The 19,837-nt window shown below is 46.9% G+C and overlaps 4 protein-coding genes and 1 pseudogene across 6 annotated transcripts; 2 read left to right on the forward strand and 3 right to left on the reverse strand.

Moving 5' to 3' along the window:
- Window positions 1–542: 542 nt before the first annotated feature.
- On the reverse strand, window positions 543–8,344 carry LOC101764102. 3 transcript variants are annotated; one of them, XR_002676741.1, is made up of 4 exons: window positions 7,500–8,344; window positions 6,271–6,670; window positions 3,125–3,234; window positions 543–716 (listed from the first exon to the last, which is right to left on the reverse strand). XR_002676741.1 is itself a non-coding variant. In XM_004953584.4 (3 exons), the coding sequence occupies exons 1-2, from the start codon at window positions 8,119–8,121 to the stop codon at window positions 6,288–6,290; spliced, it is 1,005 nt and encodes a 334-aa protein (XP_004953641.1). In that variant the 5' UTR covers window positions 8,122–8,344; the 3' UTR covers window positions 544–716; window positions 6,271–6,287. The 3 variants fall into 3 exon arrangements, 2 of the variants coding, with proteins under 2 accessions (XP_004953641.1, XP_004953639.1); XM_004953584.4 differs by lacking the exon at window positions 3,125–3,234 and having other exon boundaries at window positions 544–716; XM_004953582.3 differs by lacking the exons at window positions 543–716; window positions 3,125–3,234 and having other exon boundaries at window positions 6,050–6,670; window positions 7,500–8,342.
- LOC101765059 (RNA exonuclease 4) lies at window positions 3,817–5,895 on the forward strand. Its single transcript, XM_004953585.3, has 7 exons — window positions 3,817–3,907; window positions 4,247–4,398; window positions 4,482–4,612; window positions 4,758–4,927; window positions 5,131–5,340; window positions 5,474–5,554; window positions 5,644–5,895. The coding sequence occupies exons 1-7, from the start codon at window positions 3,870–3,872 to the stop codon at window positions 5,870–5,872; spliced, it is 1,011 nt and encodes a 336-aa protein (XP_004953642.1). The 5' UTR covers window positions 3,817–3,869; the 3' UTR covers window positions 5,873–5,895.
- Window positions 8,345–9,256: 912 nt separating the features above from the next.
- On the forward strand, window positions 9,257–10,499 carry LOC101778309 (annotated as a pseudogene).
- A 120-nt stretch (window positions 10,500–10,619) lies between these two features.
- On the reverse strand, window positions 10,620–13,790 carry LOC101765452 (histidinol-phosphate aminotransferase, chloroplastic). Its single transcript, XM_004953586.4, has 9 exons — window positions 13,484–13,790; window positions 13,149–13,232; window positions 12,775–12,929; window positions 12,594–12,691; window positions 12,319–12,427; window positions 12,066–12,223; window positions 11,645–11,787; window positions 11,413–11,553; window positions 10,620–11,148 (listed from the first exon to the last, which is right to left on the reverse strand). Exons 1-9 carry the CDS (start codon window positions 13,712–13,714, stop codon window positions 11,014–11,016), a joined length of 1,254 nt encoding a protein of 417 aa, XP_004953643.1. The 5' UTR covers window positions 13,715–13,790; the 3' UTR covers window positions 10,620–11,013.
- Window positions 13,791–18,459: 4,669 nt separating this feature from the next.
- LOC101765861 lies at window positions 18,460–19,836 on the reverse strand. Its single transcript, XM_004953587.4, has one exon. It carries the CDS (start codon window positions 19,433–19,435, stop codon window positions 18,926–18,928), a length of 510 nt encoding a protein of 169 aa, XP_004953644.1. The 5' UTR covers window positions 19,436–19,836; the 3' UTR covers window positions 18,460–18,925.
- Between the last annotated feature and the right edge of the window lies 1 nt (window position 19,837).

Here is a 19,837-nt window from a genome sequence, read left to right on the forward strand (position 1 = left end):
TTAAAATTTTTGGGACTTTTTCCCCACGGCAAAGGGCCCCCCAATTGGAAATTTTGCCCCCCCCCCCCCCCCCCCCACACACACACACACGCACACACCACCCAAAAAAAAAGGTCTCATGTGTCATTTAGAATTTTATATCCCTATACTCTCGGTCACTCATCATAACTTTCTACATACACTAAGATGAAATTCACTTTATAAGAAACTCTCAGGAGTTCGAGAGTACATTAACCTAAATGACATAGGCATGTAGTCGGACGAGTTTAAGATCCGGCAATGCACTTTACTCTAGAAAATTCATATACATTTTGTGCCTATTACTGCAAGATTTCTCTAGTTCATGCATCTAGAGCGCGGCATGTTGTGACAAATTTGGTCTTTTTCAAAAGTTAGGGCTAAGAAAGTGTTGCGATCGAGCATCACTTCCTACAGTGCTTCTTTTTATCTTCCAGAAAAGAGAGAATTTGAGATAATGTTCACTGAGTTCTCTCATAAAATCAGGAACATATAACTACCACAGGATTCCACTGTAGTCCAATATCTTAAGCTATCCTGTAAGCTATTGTTGGGTCACAATCGCAAAAAGAATCAAAAGAGTGTTTTTTTCCTTTTGCAAAACAAGTTCCAAAAGAGAGCAAACTTCAATTGATGGTGTGCACTGCATTTTTTCCCCATTGTTCAATTCTTCCTCTGCCAGCTCTATTTTCCCCCAACTGCCACCACAGAACAGGAAAAAAAATCAGAATGCACCTTTTTATCTGTCAAATCTCGAATTATATGAACCAGAATTTTAGTAAATGTGACCATTATTGTCATAATCAAACACTCCCGTCCATTGACTTCATCCTATATATGTTCAAAAAGCCTATGACGACTATTACTTTGTTTTTCTAATACGTCTTTAAATAGGGGAAGCTTTATTAACCAAGTGGATGCAACCACGTGAAAGCATGAAAAATTAGTTCTAGAACTGTGTATATTGAATCTTATGCATCAACCGCAACTAATTTCATGTAATGCAGTTGTGCGAGAGAGAACCACTGCACCCAATTCTATTGCTAAAGTTGTTAAGGAATCTGAGTAAAGAATAGTAGGAATACTTGTAACTATCCTATGTTATTTTAATTAAATACATCATAGACACTGAGTAAAGAGAGAGTAATGCTAGCCCTTGTCTAAGAGCTAGTCCATAGTTCAAAACGATAAAATTATCACCATATTCATCACACATATGCAAAGATTTGTATAGTAAGAGACAAGCTTACATGTAAATAATTAGAGAAGTTAGGTTTCGTGTAGTCTATAGATGACCATATAGTATATGATACTTGTAACTGAATAGGTAAATACGTGCAATGTGCGGGCATCAAAAGAAACGTCTCCTACGAAAGAATTCGATAACAAAAAAATTGAGTGAGGAGCAAAAGCACAAGGCACTACTAGTGGCTGAAGTACACTTTGATCAGCAGGTGGGGCGCATTGGTAAGGTTATGCAGATTGTGATGCCAGCTACCAGGGATCTGCTACACCCGATATAGACTAATAGATGGGCCTCGAGGAGCTTGCTTACTCATTTGCAAGTGGTGTAAGAGATGGAATTTAGATGATAGGTTTGTCACCAAAGCTTTGGTTATTATGTTAGATCTTTGGTAGCCCAGAAAGCCTAGTGGATTGTATTAGGACGCTGGGAATGTATTAGTTTGGAAGCAAGCATGGGAATGTGACGCATTAGGCTGCTGATCTATGGCGAGGCCGAGGGCACGACGCCACGTTATGCTACCATGGTGCACATGCACTAGGGTGAATAAATTTTTTTTAGTAACTTGACTGATTTTCACCATATAACAGAAGGAAATTTCGTGCATTAGTTGCTTGATTATTTGTGCACGACCTTCATCTTGATGCTAGCTTCGCCCCTGCCCAAAGGCCTGAGAAAAGGTGTGGAGACGCTCTGGTCATCGCGACACAAGGCGTAAAGCCAGCGTGATTGAGCTTCTTTTACATTGACACTTGCCATGCTGTAAAGGAGCCAGCAGCCATGGGTCCTACCGGCCTATCATTTGCAAAGCAGCGGCAGTGCAGCGCGATGGAGGACGCTAGGAGCAGCATGCAGCGGGGACGGCGCGCAGGAGACAGAAGAATTGGAGATATTGATCCTGATGCCGCGCGGGGCCGGCGCCGGTCGCGGGCTCGAGCCCGATCGGCCAGAACGCCGGGGCGTGCAGGGAATCCCGGCGCCGTCGCCGTCGCCCCGGGTTTTCCTTTGACTAGGGCTCAGCTCCTCTCCGGCTCCGCTACCGTCTTCCCCCTCTCGACGAGAGATGGAGCACCATATCTTTAGCCATCCCGGCCGGGGAGAGAGATGCAGGCGTCGCCGTCGCCCACCCGCCTTTCCACGGCCGTCTTTTTGACCGGGAATCTCCTCCTTTCTCGCCCATGACCGTCCCTCCGATCCCTCCCAGCAGCTGAGAACGAAGCGAACCCTCTAGCCCCGGCGGCAGGAGAATGCCCGTCACCCCTGTGCTTTCTCGCATGCACGTACGGCCCCGATCCTCCTCTCATATGCATGAACGGTCGTCGCCGCTTTAATTCCACGTTCGTGGTGAACCTGTGCGCGCGGCTGCTGCACACAGGGAGACCGACATGTGGGCCATCGCTGTACTGGCCAGTTGTCTACGTGAGCTAGCTTCTTCCGTTTGGTGTGGTCAGCGGAAGCAGCTAGTGGACAGCAAGGTGCTGGGATTGGGAGCGAGCTCCAGCCTCCACGGACGCAGGATCTCAGCCCGCGTTGCTTGCAAGCAACGCGGGTAAGTTGCTTGCAAGGGTTTGTTTGGCAGAGCTCTCGATTGATCCCAAGTTTACGCATGGTGAGTTTGGGCATGGTGAGTTTGGACATTTAGAGGACGGGCCGGCAGGACTGTGCGTGTGATCTTGACCGAAAAGCGACGACGATGTTAAATGGCCTATCTGATAGCGTTCTTCAGGTCAGAGCAATGAGCATCCGATGGACCAATAAGGTCGTCAGGTCGGCACTGTTGGACAAGCTAGCGGGTACGTAGCTCTCGGTAGTGAACTGTCAACTGATTCGAAGAGAAAAATCTGGAGTACTTCTCCAACCAACCTTTGTTTTAGAAGAAGGCACGAGCACTGCCACTCAACTAAGATAGAGGAACAGCTTTGTGAATCCTTGGTTACGTTGATGCAACGACTGGGATATCTTTATTCCTGCGTCTGAAAGATTAAGATGTTTAGAGGAAATGAGTGTTTATGAGCAGAACTTCGGAAAGTATTTCAGCAACTACTGAAGCTGGCTAATGACAAAGTGGTAATTCCACAGGTGTTTGGATGTTTTGTACAGCTAACAGCAGTCTTTTGTTTCCAAAGGCCCGTGCTCCTGTCGCGTGGATTCACGAGAGAAAATGAAGACGAAAAACAAATCTACTTATTGAGAAGACAGAACAGCCAGTCTTCTTTGCTAACTGCCTAGGACTTTCGATACTGCAGCATGTAAAAAACTTTTTGATAGTGCAAATGCTGCTGCTCACTAGGTACTAAACATGTGTACTTTCTCTCGGACCATCGTCCTAAAAGAGGACTGAAAGTGTTAAGGTACTATAGTACTATGTACTTAACATGCTCAGAAAAGGGAGATCCTGGGCACTTAAGATAACTGCAACTTTTATTTTCCAGAATGCCAAGGCTGTGGTCTTTTTTTTTTGAAGGAAAAGGCTGTGGGTCTTCCCTCGTGAAGGTTCTATCCCTCTGCATTGCCTATAAATAGTCTCCCGGCCGGCGTCGCCCATCCTCGCCAGCCTCGAGCTCGATCTCTTCTCAGGGACCTTTGACCCAAGTGTTGGAATCTGAGAATGATGATGGGCAGGAGGGAGTCCTCGGAGACCTTGAGGTAAGATGATAAGAGATGCTATTCTTTCTTTCAGCTTTCAGCATTGATATGCGCGCTTCGATGAACATGCACTCCAGGCTCAAGTTCATCCCACACTGCACCTAACCCTTATAGAGATGTAGGCATATATGCAGAAACCATCAAGGCACCTCAACAATCAATCTAAGTCAATCTAAGGCTTGAAACATATCCATTATATTTACTGTAACCACGTGAAACCAGCCAGATTGCGGTTGCAGAACTATACAAGCCGCTGCTCCGAGTAATCTGGAAGTGTAGCTAGATTAATCTATGCATCAAAGTAACTGAAGCATGTGCATGTATGTCTCCCATGATCAGGAACAAATGCGCGGCCTGCTACAGGCAGTACAACAGGATGGAGCACCTGGTGGAGCACATGAAGGTGAACTACCACTCGGTGCACGAGCCCAGGTGCGGCGTCTGCGGCAAGCACTGCCGCTCCTTCGAGTCGCTCAGGGAGCATCTGATCGGTACGCAGAAAACTGAGAACCAAGGACAGCAGCTCACAGCTGAACGATCGTGGTTTCTGACGCTGCCTCTTCTCAATCTTTAGGGCCATTGCCCAAGGTGGAGTGCGCGCGGGTTTTCAGCGTCCGCGGCTGCAGCATCTGCCTCAACATCTTCGACAGCAACGCCGCCGTCAGATACCACCGTGCAGCCTGCCAATACACTCGTGCTGCTCCGGTAATGATTTACTGATTTCTACTCTATTCATTCATATTACCATATATTCAGTTCATTTCAGAACTCAGATGCATAGACATCCCTTTGTTGTGACTTTGGTTGATGCTAGATTCTAACATTTTTCTTCCTTTCCATCTGGTCCCAGATGCCCAGGGGTGGCATAACTGGCCGTGCGGTTGCTCTGGCTTGTAAAATGGTTGGAGGAGGGAGTGACGGCTCAGTGGACCTTTGTGCAAGGGTGTGCCTCATTGGAGAAGACGAGAATATCATCTTCCAGACCTATGTCAAACCTACAGCTCCAGTCACCAACTACAGGTAACATTTCATTCCATTACTTTTCCTGCATACCAGTAGTCTCCCATTTGTAATAGATGGTACAAGAGAAATTATCAAACCAGCGAAAAAAACCAGAAAGAAAGCATTAGCGATCATTGAGTGGACACTATGCTGGAAACTGGACAGGAGATTTGCATGGACCACTTTCTAAAATGAGACGAGCTGATTATTTGTGTGTTCAGGTATGAAGTAACTGGGGTAAGGCCAGAGTACTTGAGGGACGCAATGCCACTGAAGGTTGCACAGAGGAGGATCCAGGAGATCTTGTGCAACGGGGAGCCGCTGTGGAAGTTACGCCCAAGGAGTTATGGAAGGGCAAAGATCCTGGTTGGCCATGGCCTGGAACATGATCTTGAGCGCCTAGGGTTGGAGTACCCCGCATTCATGATCAGGTGAGGAGAACTAGATAACTAAGTGGGTTGTAGTCTATCTGCTTTCTAACATATATAGATCTTGCTTACCTAGCTATGGTTTAGGAATCCAGAGTCAAAGTTGCTACGGTTTCTAACATTGACGCATGTGCAGGGACACTGCAAAATACCCGCCTCTGTTGAAGACTAGCAAACTGAGTAACTCCCTGAAGTATCTTACACAAGCATATCTTGGGTATGTCACTAGCAGGCTATTCTAAACAATCAGCCTACTACTTAGTATCTCCGTAATGCTAAATAGATTGTTTTTGCATCTTATTGTAGGTATGATATTCAAACAGGCATTCAGGATCCCTATGAGGACTGTGTGGCAGCAATGAGGCTGTACATCAGGATGAGATCACAGGCTCACCCGAGAGATTATAACTCCGGTTCAGGTGAGGCCCAGAACAACTACCCAGCCTGGAGGCAGAGAGAACTGGAGAGGATGAGCCCAGAAGAACTGCTGGCACTTTCAGCATCAGACTATTATTGCTGGTGCCTGGATTACTAAATTGATCGGCTATAAAGCGAATAAGGCAGGCCAACATTGTTGGTCCATTCATATTCCGTCTACGGCAATAATTTTAGATGTACAAATAGCTTGCGGCTTGACTATACTGGGGTTAATTATAACATATATACATGTAACGCTTTCATATAAATATTGGTGATTTAGAGCTGTAAGAAGTGATATTATCTTAATGATATTATATGGCAAGAGGGTTTTTTTACCTTGCTTTATGAATCCAGAAAATGAGAAAACCAGAAGTACATCAACTATACGCCAAAGGCAGATAAAAAGGACATTTATCTACATGTAACGAATGGACGATTGTACATTCTGTGCAGCGTGTCAGACTATCTCAGTGCTATACAAGTATATCTACATTAGCCTGCAGTAGACCATACCTGTGCGAAATGAAGATTCAAGTTTCTGAGCTGTTGAAGAAGAGCCTTACACTGGAGTCATTGAATTTCCGGCATTGCTTAGCTTCTGCGGGTGGATTCTTAGGTTTGGGCTCGTCCGGTTTTGCCTGCTTGTCACCCTTGTCCTTGGATTGGCTCCTATTTAGCTTGATGAACTCAAGACACTGTCGAATGATTGTCAGCACCGTGAAATGTGTCTCAAAGTCATTCTTGATGACAGGTGGATGGTGGAGGTTGGGCCCATTGTTGCTCCAGGTGTAGTTCTCGATGAAGTAAACACAATCAGTTCGGGCCCTGAACGAAACCTCCCGTAGTAGCTCTTCAGCCTGCCTAATTGATCTCATGGCCTTCTTAAAAGTCAATACAACGATCAAATTAAGCCCTGTTAATAGATGTTAGGGACAATTAGAGCCAGCCTTGAGACAAGATTTAAAAAGCACATGTTAAAGTGTTAAGTAAAAATCTCATCGGTGGGAAATCTTCACTTTCTTTTCTGCGAAGGCAGATCAATTTTCTCTTTGTGTGAAAGAAATTAAAGAAACAAACAGGGCCAATGTTACTTGCAAGACTCACTATAAGCTGATTTTTAAAGCTTGGGATCTATAAGCAAAAGGACACTTGAACAGGGAAATTTAACAGCCTCCTCCCTACACAAATCCTTTTAAGGGGGTGTTTGATACACCCTCCTAAACTTCTAAACTTTAGTACCTGTCACATCGAATGTTTGATACTAATTAGGAGTATTAAATATAGTCTAATTACAAAACTAATTGCACAGATGGAGTCTAATTCGCGAGACGAATCTATTAAGCCTAATTAGTCCATGATTTGACAATGTGGTGCTACAGTGACCATTTGCTAATGATGGATTAATTAATCTTAATAGATTCATCTCGCGAATTAGTATAGGGGTTCTGCAGTTATTTTTATAATTAGCTCATGTTTAGTTCTCCTAATTAGCGTCCGAACATCCGATGTGACCCTCCTAAAGCTTAGCACCTCGTATCCAAACAGCCCCTAAATCGATAGCAAAATGACGATTACTAATCCATATGGTTCCATTTCTTTTTTTCTGCAGAAAATCCAGGTCCAATGTCGTTGACGTTTCTACTCTCCCTGTATGGGTTGGGCCTCTCTAGGAGACGGCTCAGTATAAATACTGCGATGCAAAGCCCACGAGAAGTTCCAGAACCTTCTGGAAGCTGACTGACCTTTGTTCCTGACGGCAGCAGAGATCTCCGGGAGGCGCCTGATGGCGGCGTTCCGCTCCTTGGCGGGCGCGTCGCAGCGCAGCACGAGCACCACGCACTCCGGGTTCCCCCCAATGATCGCGGCATCGATGTCATCCCTGGAGAGCCTCGCCGCCTCGGGGAGCGGCGGCGCGTCAAGCAGGTCCACCACGTTGTCGCCGTCCCCCGCGCCGTCGCCGTCGGCCCCGGCAACCACGGCCTTGACCCTCCGCCGCCGCCTGGGCCCGTCGGTCCCCCCGCCGGGCGGCGAGGCCTCCGCGCGCAGCAGCAGCGGGCCGTCCTCGGCCGCCAGCGCGCGGCACGCCGTGTTGACCAGCGAGCTCTTGCCGTGGGCCCGGAACCCCGTGATCAGCACGGACGGCGCCGGCGACGAGGCGACCTCCTTGGCGCCCCCGCCCCCGCCCCCGCCGCCGTCGCCGTCGCCCTCCTCCTCGACGAGGGCCGAGACGCACTCGCGGATCTCCCTGCGGAGGGACGCCACGGCGTCCTCTCGGCGGAGGCGCGCCGCGACAATGAGCGCCAGCGCCCCGGCGGCCGCCGCCGCGGCTATCTTGAGGAGGAGGGGCAGCCGCGGCATGCGCATCCCGGAGGAGCTGCAGCTGCTGATGCCGGGGAGGGGGCTTTTTGTAATAACAATGTTTCGCCGGGTCCTATAAGGGATAAAATCGATGGATCATGCATCGATACTGCCATCACTGTTGGTGCGAAGCGGCGAAGGCAATGGTTTTTTTGGGGAGATTTGGAAGAGGGTTCGCGGGAATAAACTTTGCCTTTTGATGAAGCGCCATGCCGAGGAAGGATGGAATATGGGCACAGGAGGCCGCGTGTAGTGTCTTCGCCTCGCGAGGCCACGGAAAGGATCGAATGCTTTTTTGCCTGTTTTAGGCTACTACTGGTACCAGTTAGTGAACGAAAATAGCAATTCCTTTTCTTTAAGTGAGACGAGAGTATTAATCAATCGAGGAAGTACGTTCACTTACTCCATACAGCACAAGATGGAGCATCACCTCTCCGTACAGCACAATGTGACGTTCTCCTTTTTAATTGGACTAAATCATGGATTGTATTTCCTCCTTTCCAAATTATAAGTCATTTCACCTCCGAGATTAACTGAATGCAAGCATGAATCTTATTTATTATGAGCATATTAGATATCTGCCATCTTCTTTAGATGTTAAAGAGGTTCAAAGATCACATGCTATTCTGCAGCAATTTTCAAACCTTCATGACATGATCGCGCTTTAACTTGTTTGCTTCAATTTACATCGGCATTCGCGAAATTAGCATAGCTCAATTGGTAAGATTTTTTTGATGCTGGTTTAAGAAGTCGTGGCCCTTATCGAACCTAACAGTGACATAAAGTTGGCAAACGAAATGATCACCGGCTGCGCCACCGCGCGCGGCTGCAGAACGTGACACAAGTCGCACACCACGAGCGCGCGCGAGAGCGACCTCCCCCGTGCACCCGCGCTAGCCGGGGACACAGTTTCACCCGTCCCACTCCCACCCTCGCGCCCTTCGCCGCCGCCTCACCGATGCGACGGCCGCACTGCCGCGCGAGCTGCATATATACCAGCCGGTTCCTCCACACTAAACCCAGAGTCCCACACGCTCGCATCTACATCCGTATAGTAGCAGTGGCAGTGAGCACAGACCAGCTGAGCTAGCTCCAGCGCTAGTCCTTCCAGCACCGGTGACACTTCCGCCGCTTGCCATCCATGGCCATGAGGGGAGCGGCGCGGCAGGTGGCCTCGGCCCTGGGGCCGCACGTCCTGCGCAACGCACCGCCCGGGAGGAGCCTTCACGTAAGCGACGCCTTTGCAATCGTATCGTTTGGGTCACCGTACGTGACGATGAGTTTTTCCTAACGTTTACTCTGTTTCGATCGTGTACCACCACTAGGCGTCGTCCGCCGGCAGCAAGAAGATCGTGGCGTGTTCTACAAGGGCGGCGAGTACGCCGACCGGAACCCCAACTTCGTCGACTGCGCCGAGAACGCCCTCGGCATCCGCGGCTGGCTCGAGTCCCAGGGCCACCAGTACGTCGTCACCGAGGACAAGGACGGGCCCAACTCCGGTGACCACCTCTCTCTCCAGTTAGTTACTTCAGGCGTTCGTTCCTTCTTCATATGAATCGCTGTGCAGAACGCCGCGTCACATTACACGCATGACACGTGGTTATGGTTCTGGCGCCTGCAGAGCTGGAGGAGCACATCGCGGACGGGCACGTGCTCATCACCACGCTGTTCCACCCGGCGTACGTGACCGCGGGCCGCATCGCGCGCGCGGGGAACCTGGAGTTGCTCCTCATGGCGAGGATCGGGTCGGACCACGTCGACCTGGCGGCGGCGGGGCTCACCGTCGCCGAGGTCACCGGCAGCAACACGGTGTCGGTGGCCGAGGACCAGCTCATGCGCGTGCTCGTCCTCGTCCGCAACTTCCTGCCGGGCCACCGCCAGGCCGACGCCGGGCGCACGACCTGGAGGGCAAGACCGTCGGCGCCGGCCGGATCGGGCGCCTCCTGCTCCAGCGCCTCAAGCCGTTCGGCTGCAGGCTGCTCTACCACGACAGGCTGCTCATTTTCAGCTGGTTTAATACTGGCAATGGCAAAGGTGTTTGAAATTGTTGCGTTTCTGATGATGATCAGGATACGGCGGCGATGTCTGGCACCCTCAGCCGGCGCCCAAGGACCACCCATGGCGCTACATGTCGAACAACGCCATGACCCCTCACATCTCCGGCACCACCATTGATGGCCAGGTCAGCTGCAAAACATGCTATGCTTCTTGAGCGTTGATTTGGTGATGCCATAAGCATTCCCATGGCAAACGATTTGTTGCAGCTGAGGTACGCGGCCGGGGTGAAGGACATGCTGGAGAGGTACTTCAAGGGCCAGGATTTCCCGGTGCAGAACTACATCGTCAAGGAAGGCAAGCTCGCCGGCCAGTACCAGTGAGCACCTGTCAAGACACAGCTGCATGGTGGGAACCCTGCTGCTGCCTCGGCCTTCTCTGCGACTATATACATGTCAATCACCATAAATAAAATCACGCAATTTACGCGATGCCATCATGGAGATGAATGAATCTAACGGTTTCCTTAATATATCTGGTTTAAGCTTGCAATGTGCAATAACCTTTGCCCAAAGTAAGACAGCATGGCTATGTTGGCATTTATTTACCTACAGAATTTTCAGTTCTCTATCAACAGCCAAACAAGCCGATAAACCAGAAAATAACCACAAGGAAATCAACTTTTACAGCCTTGCTCTGAACGATAACCTTGCTAAGATCACTGCATTTGCGACTCATTAAACAAAATGGTTGTTGAAAACTAAACGGCCCTTGTTGGTTTGGGCTTAACAGATGTTGGAATGATGCAAATCTCCTCTTGTAGACTGCATCCAGCCTGACGCATACATGCATACTGGGTCAAGTACTTCAATGCTTCCATTAATAGTGATGACGTGCAAGTGCTCATAATTGAAGTGCATTCAAGCCTTTCATTAGTGCATCAGTGTGCTCAGGTTTCCCGACCGAAATACGAATATACCCCTTCAATTCCTTCTTGTCATAGTGGCGGATCATCACTCCCATCTTCGCAAGGTCTTCCTGAAATTTTGTTATTAATAGAAGGCATCAATGATGTGCAAATCCATACTGTTCAATCATTTGTGCATTTTTTTAGAAAATGTGAACAGAGATATTCTTTTGCAGACGACCAATCTTGGTTTGGAAAGAGACAGAGATGAGAGATGCCTAATCTTCAGGTTCCAATATCTGACATTTTCTGACCTCAAAATCACAATAGAAGTGACTGATACCTCAACGGAACAAGATAGAAACGTGGATTGTGCAATAAGAAGAAAAACAAACCTTTATTTTCTTTGCATCCTTTCCTGATGTAACCTCACAGAGAATGAAGTTAGAATGACTGGGAAATGGTTTCAGGAATGGTATCCCTTTTAGAAGATTGAACAGCCTCTCCCTCTCTTGTAACAGTAAATTTTTCACATTCTTCCATTGTACAACGTTCAACAGGAGCACACTGAGTTAGATAAAGTCAAACTATGGAAAGAATATTAGAATGACTTTGTAAAAGTGATACCTCCAAATAGGTTGGATTCTGCAACGCAGCACATGCTGAAACTTCTGCTGCGACAGAAACATTATAAGGCTGCTTGGCCCGCCACAAATACTCGATAATGCTTAGAGGAAATGCTCCATAACCCACACGAAGACCAGCTAAACCTGCATCGTCAATAACCTGTAAGACATTTCCTAACTTTATTTTCATCTATTTTGTAGCAAAACTGCAAAAGTTTCTGTTATGGTTTTGTTCAACGCAAGTAACTCATAACTGGCGCATAGCAGCTGACATGAGCTAAAAAAAAGTAGAACCAATGGTTGGACTAGCAGTTTCCTTATCAAAGTCTAGTGTCGTGAGGTCAGAAAACAATAAACCTAGATCTCCAAATACATTAATCTTTACATGTTAACTAACAAGGACAAAAAGATAAATCACAAACCTGCTCGTTTGCTAAATGTTCGGAGAACAATCAAATTATCATGCTTCTTAACCCATGACATCCTTGTCTGAAGGCTAGAAAACTCAATATAAGCTTCATCCAGCACTACAAGTATCGGAAGATCAAGTATCTTTAAAAGATCCTCATTGTTGATTACACTGAAATAAATATAATAAAAAGTAATTGAGTAAAATATCGTTTTTTGGACAGCAGCCAAATAGAATAGCTCCACTTATGAACGACAAAGATATACCTTCCGTCTGGATTGTTTGGGGATGTCAGAAATATGCATTTTGGGTTATCCTGTTTTACCACTTCAACAATACGATCGACATCTAGAGAAAAATCAGGAAGCCTTGGAACTATATCAAAGAACGGTGAATGGCATGCAAAAAAAGGAAGAAGAATCAGAAGTTGCATAGAGTGTAAGACAGAATTAATTTAGGACAGACACGACAATAAATCCAGGAATCATGGAAGGTTAGAAAAGTATAAGTAAAAATTAAGAAAGAACTATTAGTTACCCACCCTTGATGACAAGTGCACCATTTACTGAAGCATCAAACTCATACATAGTGAATGTCGGAGGACAATCAATAATTTTGTCACCTGGTTCAAGTACGCATCTGCATTTGCGCCATTTATGAGATAGTCTGGTGAGGTAATATTTTTTTTTAGAAAATGAGACATAAATGAGCTGGACGCTAACCTCATAATTAAATCGATTAGTTCATCCGCACCGCATCCAGCAAGTATGTATTCAGATTCAATTCCACAATCTTCAGCAAGAGCAGCACGCAAGTGGCGGCTTTCCGGATCAGGGTACACATAGGGGAACTTAAGACTACCTAATGCTGTAGCCACCTACAGAGTGGAAGTCACGCTTTAGTTACATACAGCGAAGAGAAACTGTTATTATTGTGCACGAATCATCACAGCTTTGAGTAATAGAATTTCATGTTTCCTTCCTAGAAATGATTCGTGTTCCCAAAGCCTAACTTATGATGGTTAAGAAAGTAGTGTTTCAAATACTAGTATATAGGTTACATCGGACTAATCTTTATATTGAAGAGTGGAACTCACCTCTGGGGGTGGACCATATGGATTCTCATTTGCATCGAGCTTGATTATGTCCTCTGGTCTACGCCCAAGCCGAGCAGATAGCACCTGGTAAGAGCTTCCATTTTCAGCAAACTTAAAACTAGTACTACACAGTATCATATCACAGCAACATCAAAAGTAAGCTTGAAAAACTAATACATTGCCGCACTCAGTAATTTGAGCTGCGCTACATTCCATTCTCAACAAAGGCCAGAGCAACTCGCCGCGGGGCATTTCCACGAGCACCTCGCGCGTAGCAAAAGGCCGGCGTCTCCCCAACACAAAGGGAATCCAACAGTGGGGGCGCTTATGCATACCTCGAAGGGCAGGATGGGCTGGTACGGGGCGAGGGTCCTGAGGTGGCGCCGGATGAAGGATTCACCGGACGGCCGCCGCTTCGCCTCGGACGCCGCCGGCTCCTCCACCGGAGCCGCCGACGACATGGGGCGGAAGGACGCCCTGCCTCCCGGGCGCCGCCTCTCGCCTGCGAAGTGGGAGGCGGCAGCCGGCGACGGGTTCCGGATGCGGAACCGGGTGGCCCAATCCATCAACGAAGCGGCGCCGCCGAGTGGGGAGGAGTTCGCTCGCTGGCCAGTTGGTTCGCAGAGGGCCAAGTGAGATGACAGGGGCCAGGGGCCGTCTCGCGCACGTGAGGACCGGCCGGAGGAGACCCCACGGCTTTGGAGGCGCTTTAGGATTCGTGCCGGCACGGATCGAGGGACCCGATCGACGGCTGGCGCTGGAGACAGGGCGGAGCTGGGAGTTCTCCGTGCGACCGTGCCCCGGTGCTCGAATCCCTGGCCGTTTCATCGTTCTCGCCACCGGCCACCGGGCGCGCGCGTTCCCGATGCGTGCTGCGTGCTTGGGAGGCACGCACGCGATCGCTTCTCCCGGTGAACCTCGCTCATTTCCTTGACGCCTGGATCGATCGATCGCGTGGAGTAGTCGTGTGTGCTTGACTATATATCTGACAAGCCACTGCCGATGGTGACGCGATCCAATCATCAGGACTTAGTGTTAGGGCCTGTTTGGTTTGAGTTGCTTATTATAAGCAACTTAAAGTTGCTTATTTGGAGTTGCTTATTTTTAGTTCAGCTGTTTGGATACCCTTGCTTATAAGCATTGAATGAGGTGGATATTGTCATGTTTGCCCCTAATTATTGAGAAAGAGGGGGAGGACAACCAGGCATTCAATGAGGGCAAGAGGTGTAAAGTGCATCGGGAAGTCCTCATAAGCAACCATAAGCAACCCAAGAGTTGCTTATTTGCTTATAATAAGCAACCCCATGAGCAATCCCATAAGCAAGAGTGATTAGTTTCATAAGCAACTTATTTGCTTATTTTAAATTGTTTATGTATAAGCATGTGAAACCAAACAGACCGAAGTTCAAATTTCCCCAGGTTTAAGAAAGGGAGGGAAGACCTCGTTTAATACCAACGTCAAATAACGAATCCAATTCTCCACCCAATCATCAAGACCCTAACGCGGCGGCAACGTTAAACACTCGTGCATGGTCAGGCATGTTCGATCTCCGTGGGTGGACGTGCAAAAAATTCTTTGCGGAAAAGCCTGGTAAGAAAAAAGCTTTTAACTAAGAAACTGCGTCAAAGCTTTGCCAGGTACCTCGTCGTCCCCCTCACTCGGACTATTGGGTTCTGACTTCTGAACTTGCTGGCTTGCTGCTGCCCTTCCAGAGAATGCAGTGTGTTACATTCTTTTAGAGAAGAAGGAATCCGAGTCAGAGATGGGAGAAGATGATGGCTCACTTCTATATGGCTCACTTCTATATGGATATAAGAGATTCTGACTCGGACTCATTTTACTTGGAAGGCGGACTCCATAGTACGGACGATGAGATGGAAGATGATGTTTTTTTAGACTGAGAGAAGGAAAATGACGAGGAAGATTATTCCTCAGAAGAGTCTTGACCGTTTTTACGAGAAATTGATAGTGGCTGAAGGATCCAAACAGAAGCACATGGGAAAATATGGTGTATGTGAACAGCCCCAGTGGATGGAAGAAGAAGAAGATCATGATGAACCTCGTGAGGAGCGACGCGAGGAACGCGAGCGCGTTAGGAAGCCAGCAAGTGAGGAGAAAGTTGATATCCTTGGGGATGAGGACGTGGTGCAGGTATTTTTACTGTTCCGTACAACCTCCAATCACAAAAGAAAGTTGTTTTAGACATTGGCGTGGTATCAAAAGCTTTGTACTCAGTTAGATTTGTTAAACTTTATTGTACCTTTATTTTGTCAGACAAATATGTACTCTCTCCATACCGAAATATAAGGCGCATTTTCATTAGGACAAGATTTTAACTGACAAATACTAATTCAATATATCATTTATGTGATACGAAATCATATTCGTAAAAAGTACTTTTGAATACGCTAAGGCTAATCGCAATGCACTGTATCATATCACTCTCTCCAAAGCTACCATGTTGTTGGATATTTTTATGCGTAGTATCATGGGCATGACATTTGTTTCTTAAGAATCAAGTCAATTAATTATTGCATATATTGTATCAATGACCAGTGACGGATCCTGGGGTTTGCTATGAAATGACAAGTTCAACATCTCACTAGCTTCAAAGTTTAAACTAAATGGAATTATAGACTTTACATGTGACAAAACAAACAATATAAAGTATTTCGTGTGAGTGAGTAACAAAGAAGAGAGATTTGATTACTCATTTCAGCCTCACTCAAGAAATTGTTATAGATAAGCTAATTTGTTACTTGAATTAGTGCCATGATACTGTGGTTGAATCAATGTGATTCTCTGTTCTCGAATCACATACATTTGGTCTATTATAATGTTTGGCTTTTTACTCATGTTCAAATAATGCAGTGAGAATAAGTATTTTGCCGATGGTGTTCTGAGTTGCATCAAACTTATGTCATGCATGCTCAATCAAAATATGCATCATATGGTGCTTTGTGTGAGATATGCTCTGCATAGCTTGTGTTCCTAACTCTTGAATGATGTCAATGTTGCATGCGTCATGTGAATTTACAAGTCTTCTAACACAACTTAAAACAATATGGGAACCACAGAATCGGAAAATTTTGTTCAAAACCAGGGGTATAAAGTCCGATGCTAATATTTGCCATAAGCATTGACAAACATGATGGGAGCTACTTAAAGACATATCTGGCTCATGGGTTAGCATCCTTGAGTGTATAATTTAACAAATGGGTTCTTGATGATGTTACTCTTTATCCTTCATAATATCCCGTGAAAGAATTCTCTAACCTCTGCAATTTTTCCCTTTAAGGTTGTGGAATCGTCAGAAACTGGGCATGTGCAGATTTTTTGTATTTGAGTCAAGAAGAGTCACGCCGCTTTGTCACTAGGATTGTAGATACATGTGTAGCCATCGGAATGGTAAAGTCTGCATTCTTTCTTTGAATAAGGCAATCTAATAATCACGCAAGACACATCTGACTTTGATTATCTGCAAGATAGGAATTTACTCCGTCACCAATAAAGGAGGCCCAGGCAGCCCCTACTGATATAGAAAGGACTTTGTTGGATCTGCATGGGAAGATCATTGATCACTCAACTAAATGTGGAAGGAAGGAAGAACAGTTAGGATTCTACTTGTGATTCTGCTAGAGGATAAATATTCTTACGGTATGGAAGTTATTGATGTGTCATATTCGCTTTTTTTTTGTTCTCTGTTTTTTTTGGGGTGACAGCCGTATTTGATGTTTTGCAGACAAAGTGGAAGAGGTGTGTAAGAGGCTTGGAATTACATTCTGCCATTGTTGTGCTTGTGAAGCTATGTATCCAAGCAAGGGGCATCTTAAGAGAATCGCACGTGCAATACAGTCTAAGGTCCTCCTTCCCTATTCGATGTGATTTTTGTTTGCTACAGAATTATCATGTTTTGGGTTTATTAATCAGGTTGTAATGCCTTACCCCTTGTGTCAGAAGCCCCAATGCTTATTTTTGGTGCTGACGTCTTCCGTTGTACGCCAGGAGACGAGGGTTCAGACTATATTTCATCTGTATGTCTCTTCCAGTAGCTAGCATTTCCTTGATTCGGTTTTTGCTACGTTCCAGTGGGCAATCACATTTTTTTTTTAGTCATGTAGGTGGCGACTTCATTGGACTGGCCAAAATTCAGACGGTATACTGTTCGACTCTCACATGATGAAGGGATCATCAATGTTGTCTGCTAGGCTTGGTTCCACGATCACGTAATTCTGTGTTTTATACAATCTCTGTGACTACCCATTGCCACATTGTTTATTTGGGGAACTGACATCCTTCATTTTTTCCAGTGAGTTTATTTATTCCTTCAGCAAGACAACAAAGAGAACTGTAGAGAAGATAATCTTCTTCAGGTAAGTACCTGTGTTCCTTCCATATTTTGTCCAGTTGAGTCAGATATGCTCACACAGCAGTACCTTGCACAGAAATGGGTTAAAGGATGGTCAATTTGGCGACATTTGCCATCAAGAGATGAGTGCTATTAAAAAGGTAGGAATACAGTGTGTTTCGCCCTCCTGTATCTGATTTGCTTTGGCTAGCTCATTTTGATGGTTGTGTGCTTCTTCCCCTGAAAGGCTTGTGCCTATTTCATGGACGGACATGAACCGCGCATCACATATGTGGTTGTGTTGCCTCATGCAACGATGGGGATGGCCAACAAAATTGGTTAGTGTCTTTACTTCAGCTTCTGAGGGCTTATCCGCATATGCATGCCGCTTCACATAGCTTGGTGACTGGGTGTTCTTTTATAGGAACTGGGGCGGACCTGACTGGGTATAAGTTCTGGTGTCGTCATTCTGGTGGCAAGGTAAAGTGGATTTTTAATTTGCTGAATCCACGGCTGGCTATTCTTAAAAAATGTTATTGAGCTATTATATTGGTTGACTGTAGAATTTCTCCAAACTGGTCTGTTATCACGTCGTTGTTCATGATGAGAACAATTTTCCAGCCGGTGAACTTCAGTCTCTAGCCTCAAAGCTTTGCAGCATGTAAGTTTGAACTGCACCTTTTTGAATTGCTTTGCTACAACCCACTATTATTAGTTGGCACCTCTGACCGACTAGACATTGTCAAATGCAGCCATGATCGTCGGCGCTACCCAGAAATAGACATTGGTATGACAGCCATGAATTTTACTAGTAAATGCTACTTTATGTTCTGCTTATGCCTTGTGTATTGGATTGCTTCCATCATACTTACAAATTATCCACTCGTCTAGTCCCAACAGCCTACTACGCTCGGCTTGACGGAATGGCGGCTCTTGAAGAATGGGGAAGAACGAAGCAACTGGTGAAAATTCCGAGCAACTGAATCCTTTCTGCTGATGTGAATAATGATGACATCCTCCAGCAAAAGTTAGGCAGACATGTATCCAACATATTTAAGATGCTTCATGTATTTTGAAATTTGTGTGCGAGCGGGTAAGCTGTTAAACCCATTTCGCAGAGACATGTGATGCTTGCGACGTATTTTCATAAACTGGAAGGCTTTTTTTTTCACGAACAGGAGGCTTTGAAGGTGATTGATAACCGGATTCTCAGCTGATTGACCGGGTGACCGCCAAACGACCGCAGCAACCGGACACCCCGCTGCTTCACTGGAAGGAACCCCGATTTTTCGGATGAATTTGAATTTACATCTCGATTTTGCTCTGAACATTCTTTGAGTTTCTGCCGTGAACATACTTGACTGCAATCCTTTTGGCTTAAAAAGCCTCATATTTACATCGTCGTGTGAATCAAACCGTTTAGCCTAGCTACTCACACACTCTCTCTAAGCTCACAGGCAACCTGAAGCTTCTTCCTCCCATCTGATCGTCACCTCCAGCAGCTGGCCCCTCCTGCTCCGGCCGGCCCCAGAAGCTCCCGAACCAGAAGAGCCCTTCCTGCTCGATGATCGCCTCCCACACGCCGTCATGGTCGTCGTTGCCGTCGACGGCGAAACACCTCTCTTTCCAGCCATCGGCGCCGCCGTCTCGGATCCCAAACGCGGCCTCAAAACCGTCGTCCAGGTCCAGCAGCTCCTCCAGCTTCAAGCCTGCTGCTGCGGCCGCGCAGCCAGCTCCTCCCTTGGACGCCGCCATCGGCGACGACGGCCTCCTCCTGTGCCATCTCCTCAGGATGATCCGCTTGGTCTTGACGACCACTCTCTTGGGCAGCCTGACGAAGAGGAAGACAGTGACCTGCAGCACCAGGCACGGGCAGCAGCAGCACACCACCAGGCAGTCCATGGCCACCAGGCCGGTCTCCGCCGCGCACGACGCCATTGTTGGGCAGAGGACCGTGGAGGTAGAACCACAGGAGCAATGATGAATAGGGAGGAAGATGAGACGGTGACGAGGACATGGGGGAAGAAGAACCAGCTGGGGAGCTTAGCATAGCTGCATGGGTTGCTTGGAAGAGTGAGCCAGAGGTTAAGGTTGCTTGAGCTGCCCCAGCAGTGGCTTGGAGAATCGATTTTGTTCATTCTTTCAAGCCAACTCACCCTGGCCCGTCGCTAGGGGCTATAGGTGTTTCTTGTTCTCAAGCTTGACCTACGCCTCAAGACAGGGAGGAAAGCAAGGGCACGCGTCAGGTCAAGCACACGCATTCCGTGACTACAAAACATGGTTTGGTATGTTTTCTGTTGGAACACATAATAAACATCTAACAACAGAGAAGCAGTGAGG

The sequence above is a fragment of the Setaria italica genome, chromosome I, assembly GCF_000263155.2.
Source record: "Setaria italica strain Yugu1 chromosome I, Setaria_italica_v2.0, whole genome shotgun sequence".
Classification (NCBI taxonomy): Eukaryota; Viridiplantae; Streptophyta; class Magnoliopsida; order Poales; family Poaceae; genus Setaria; species Setaria italica.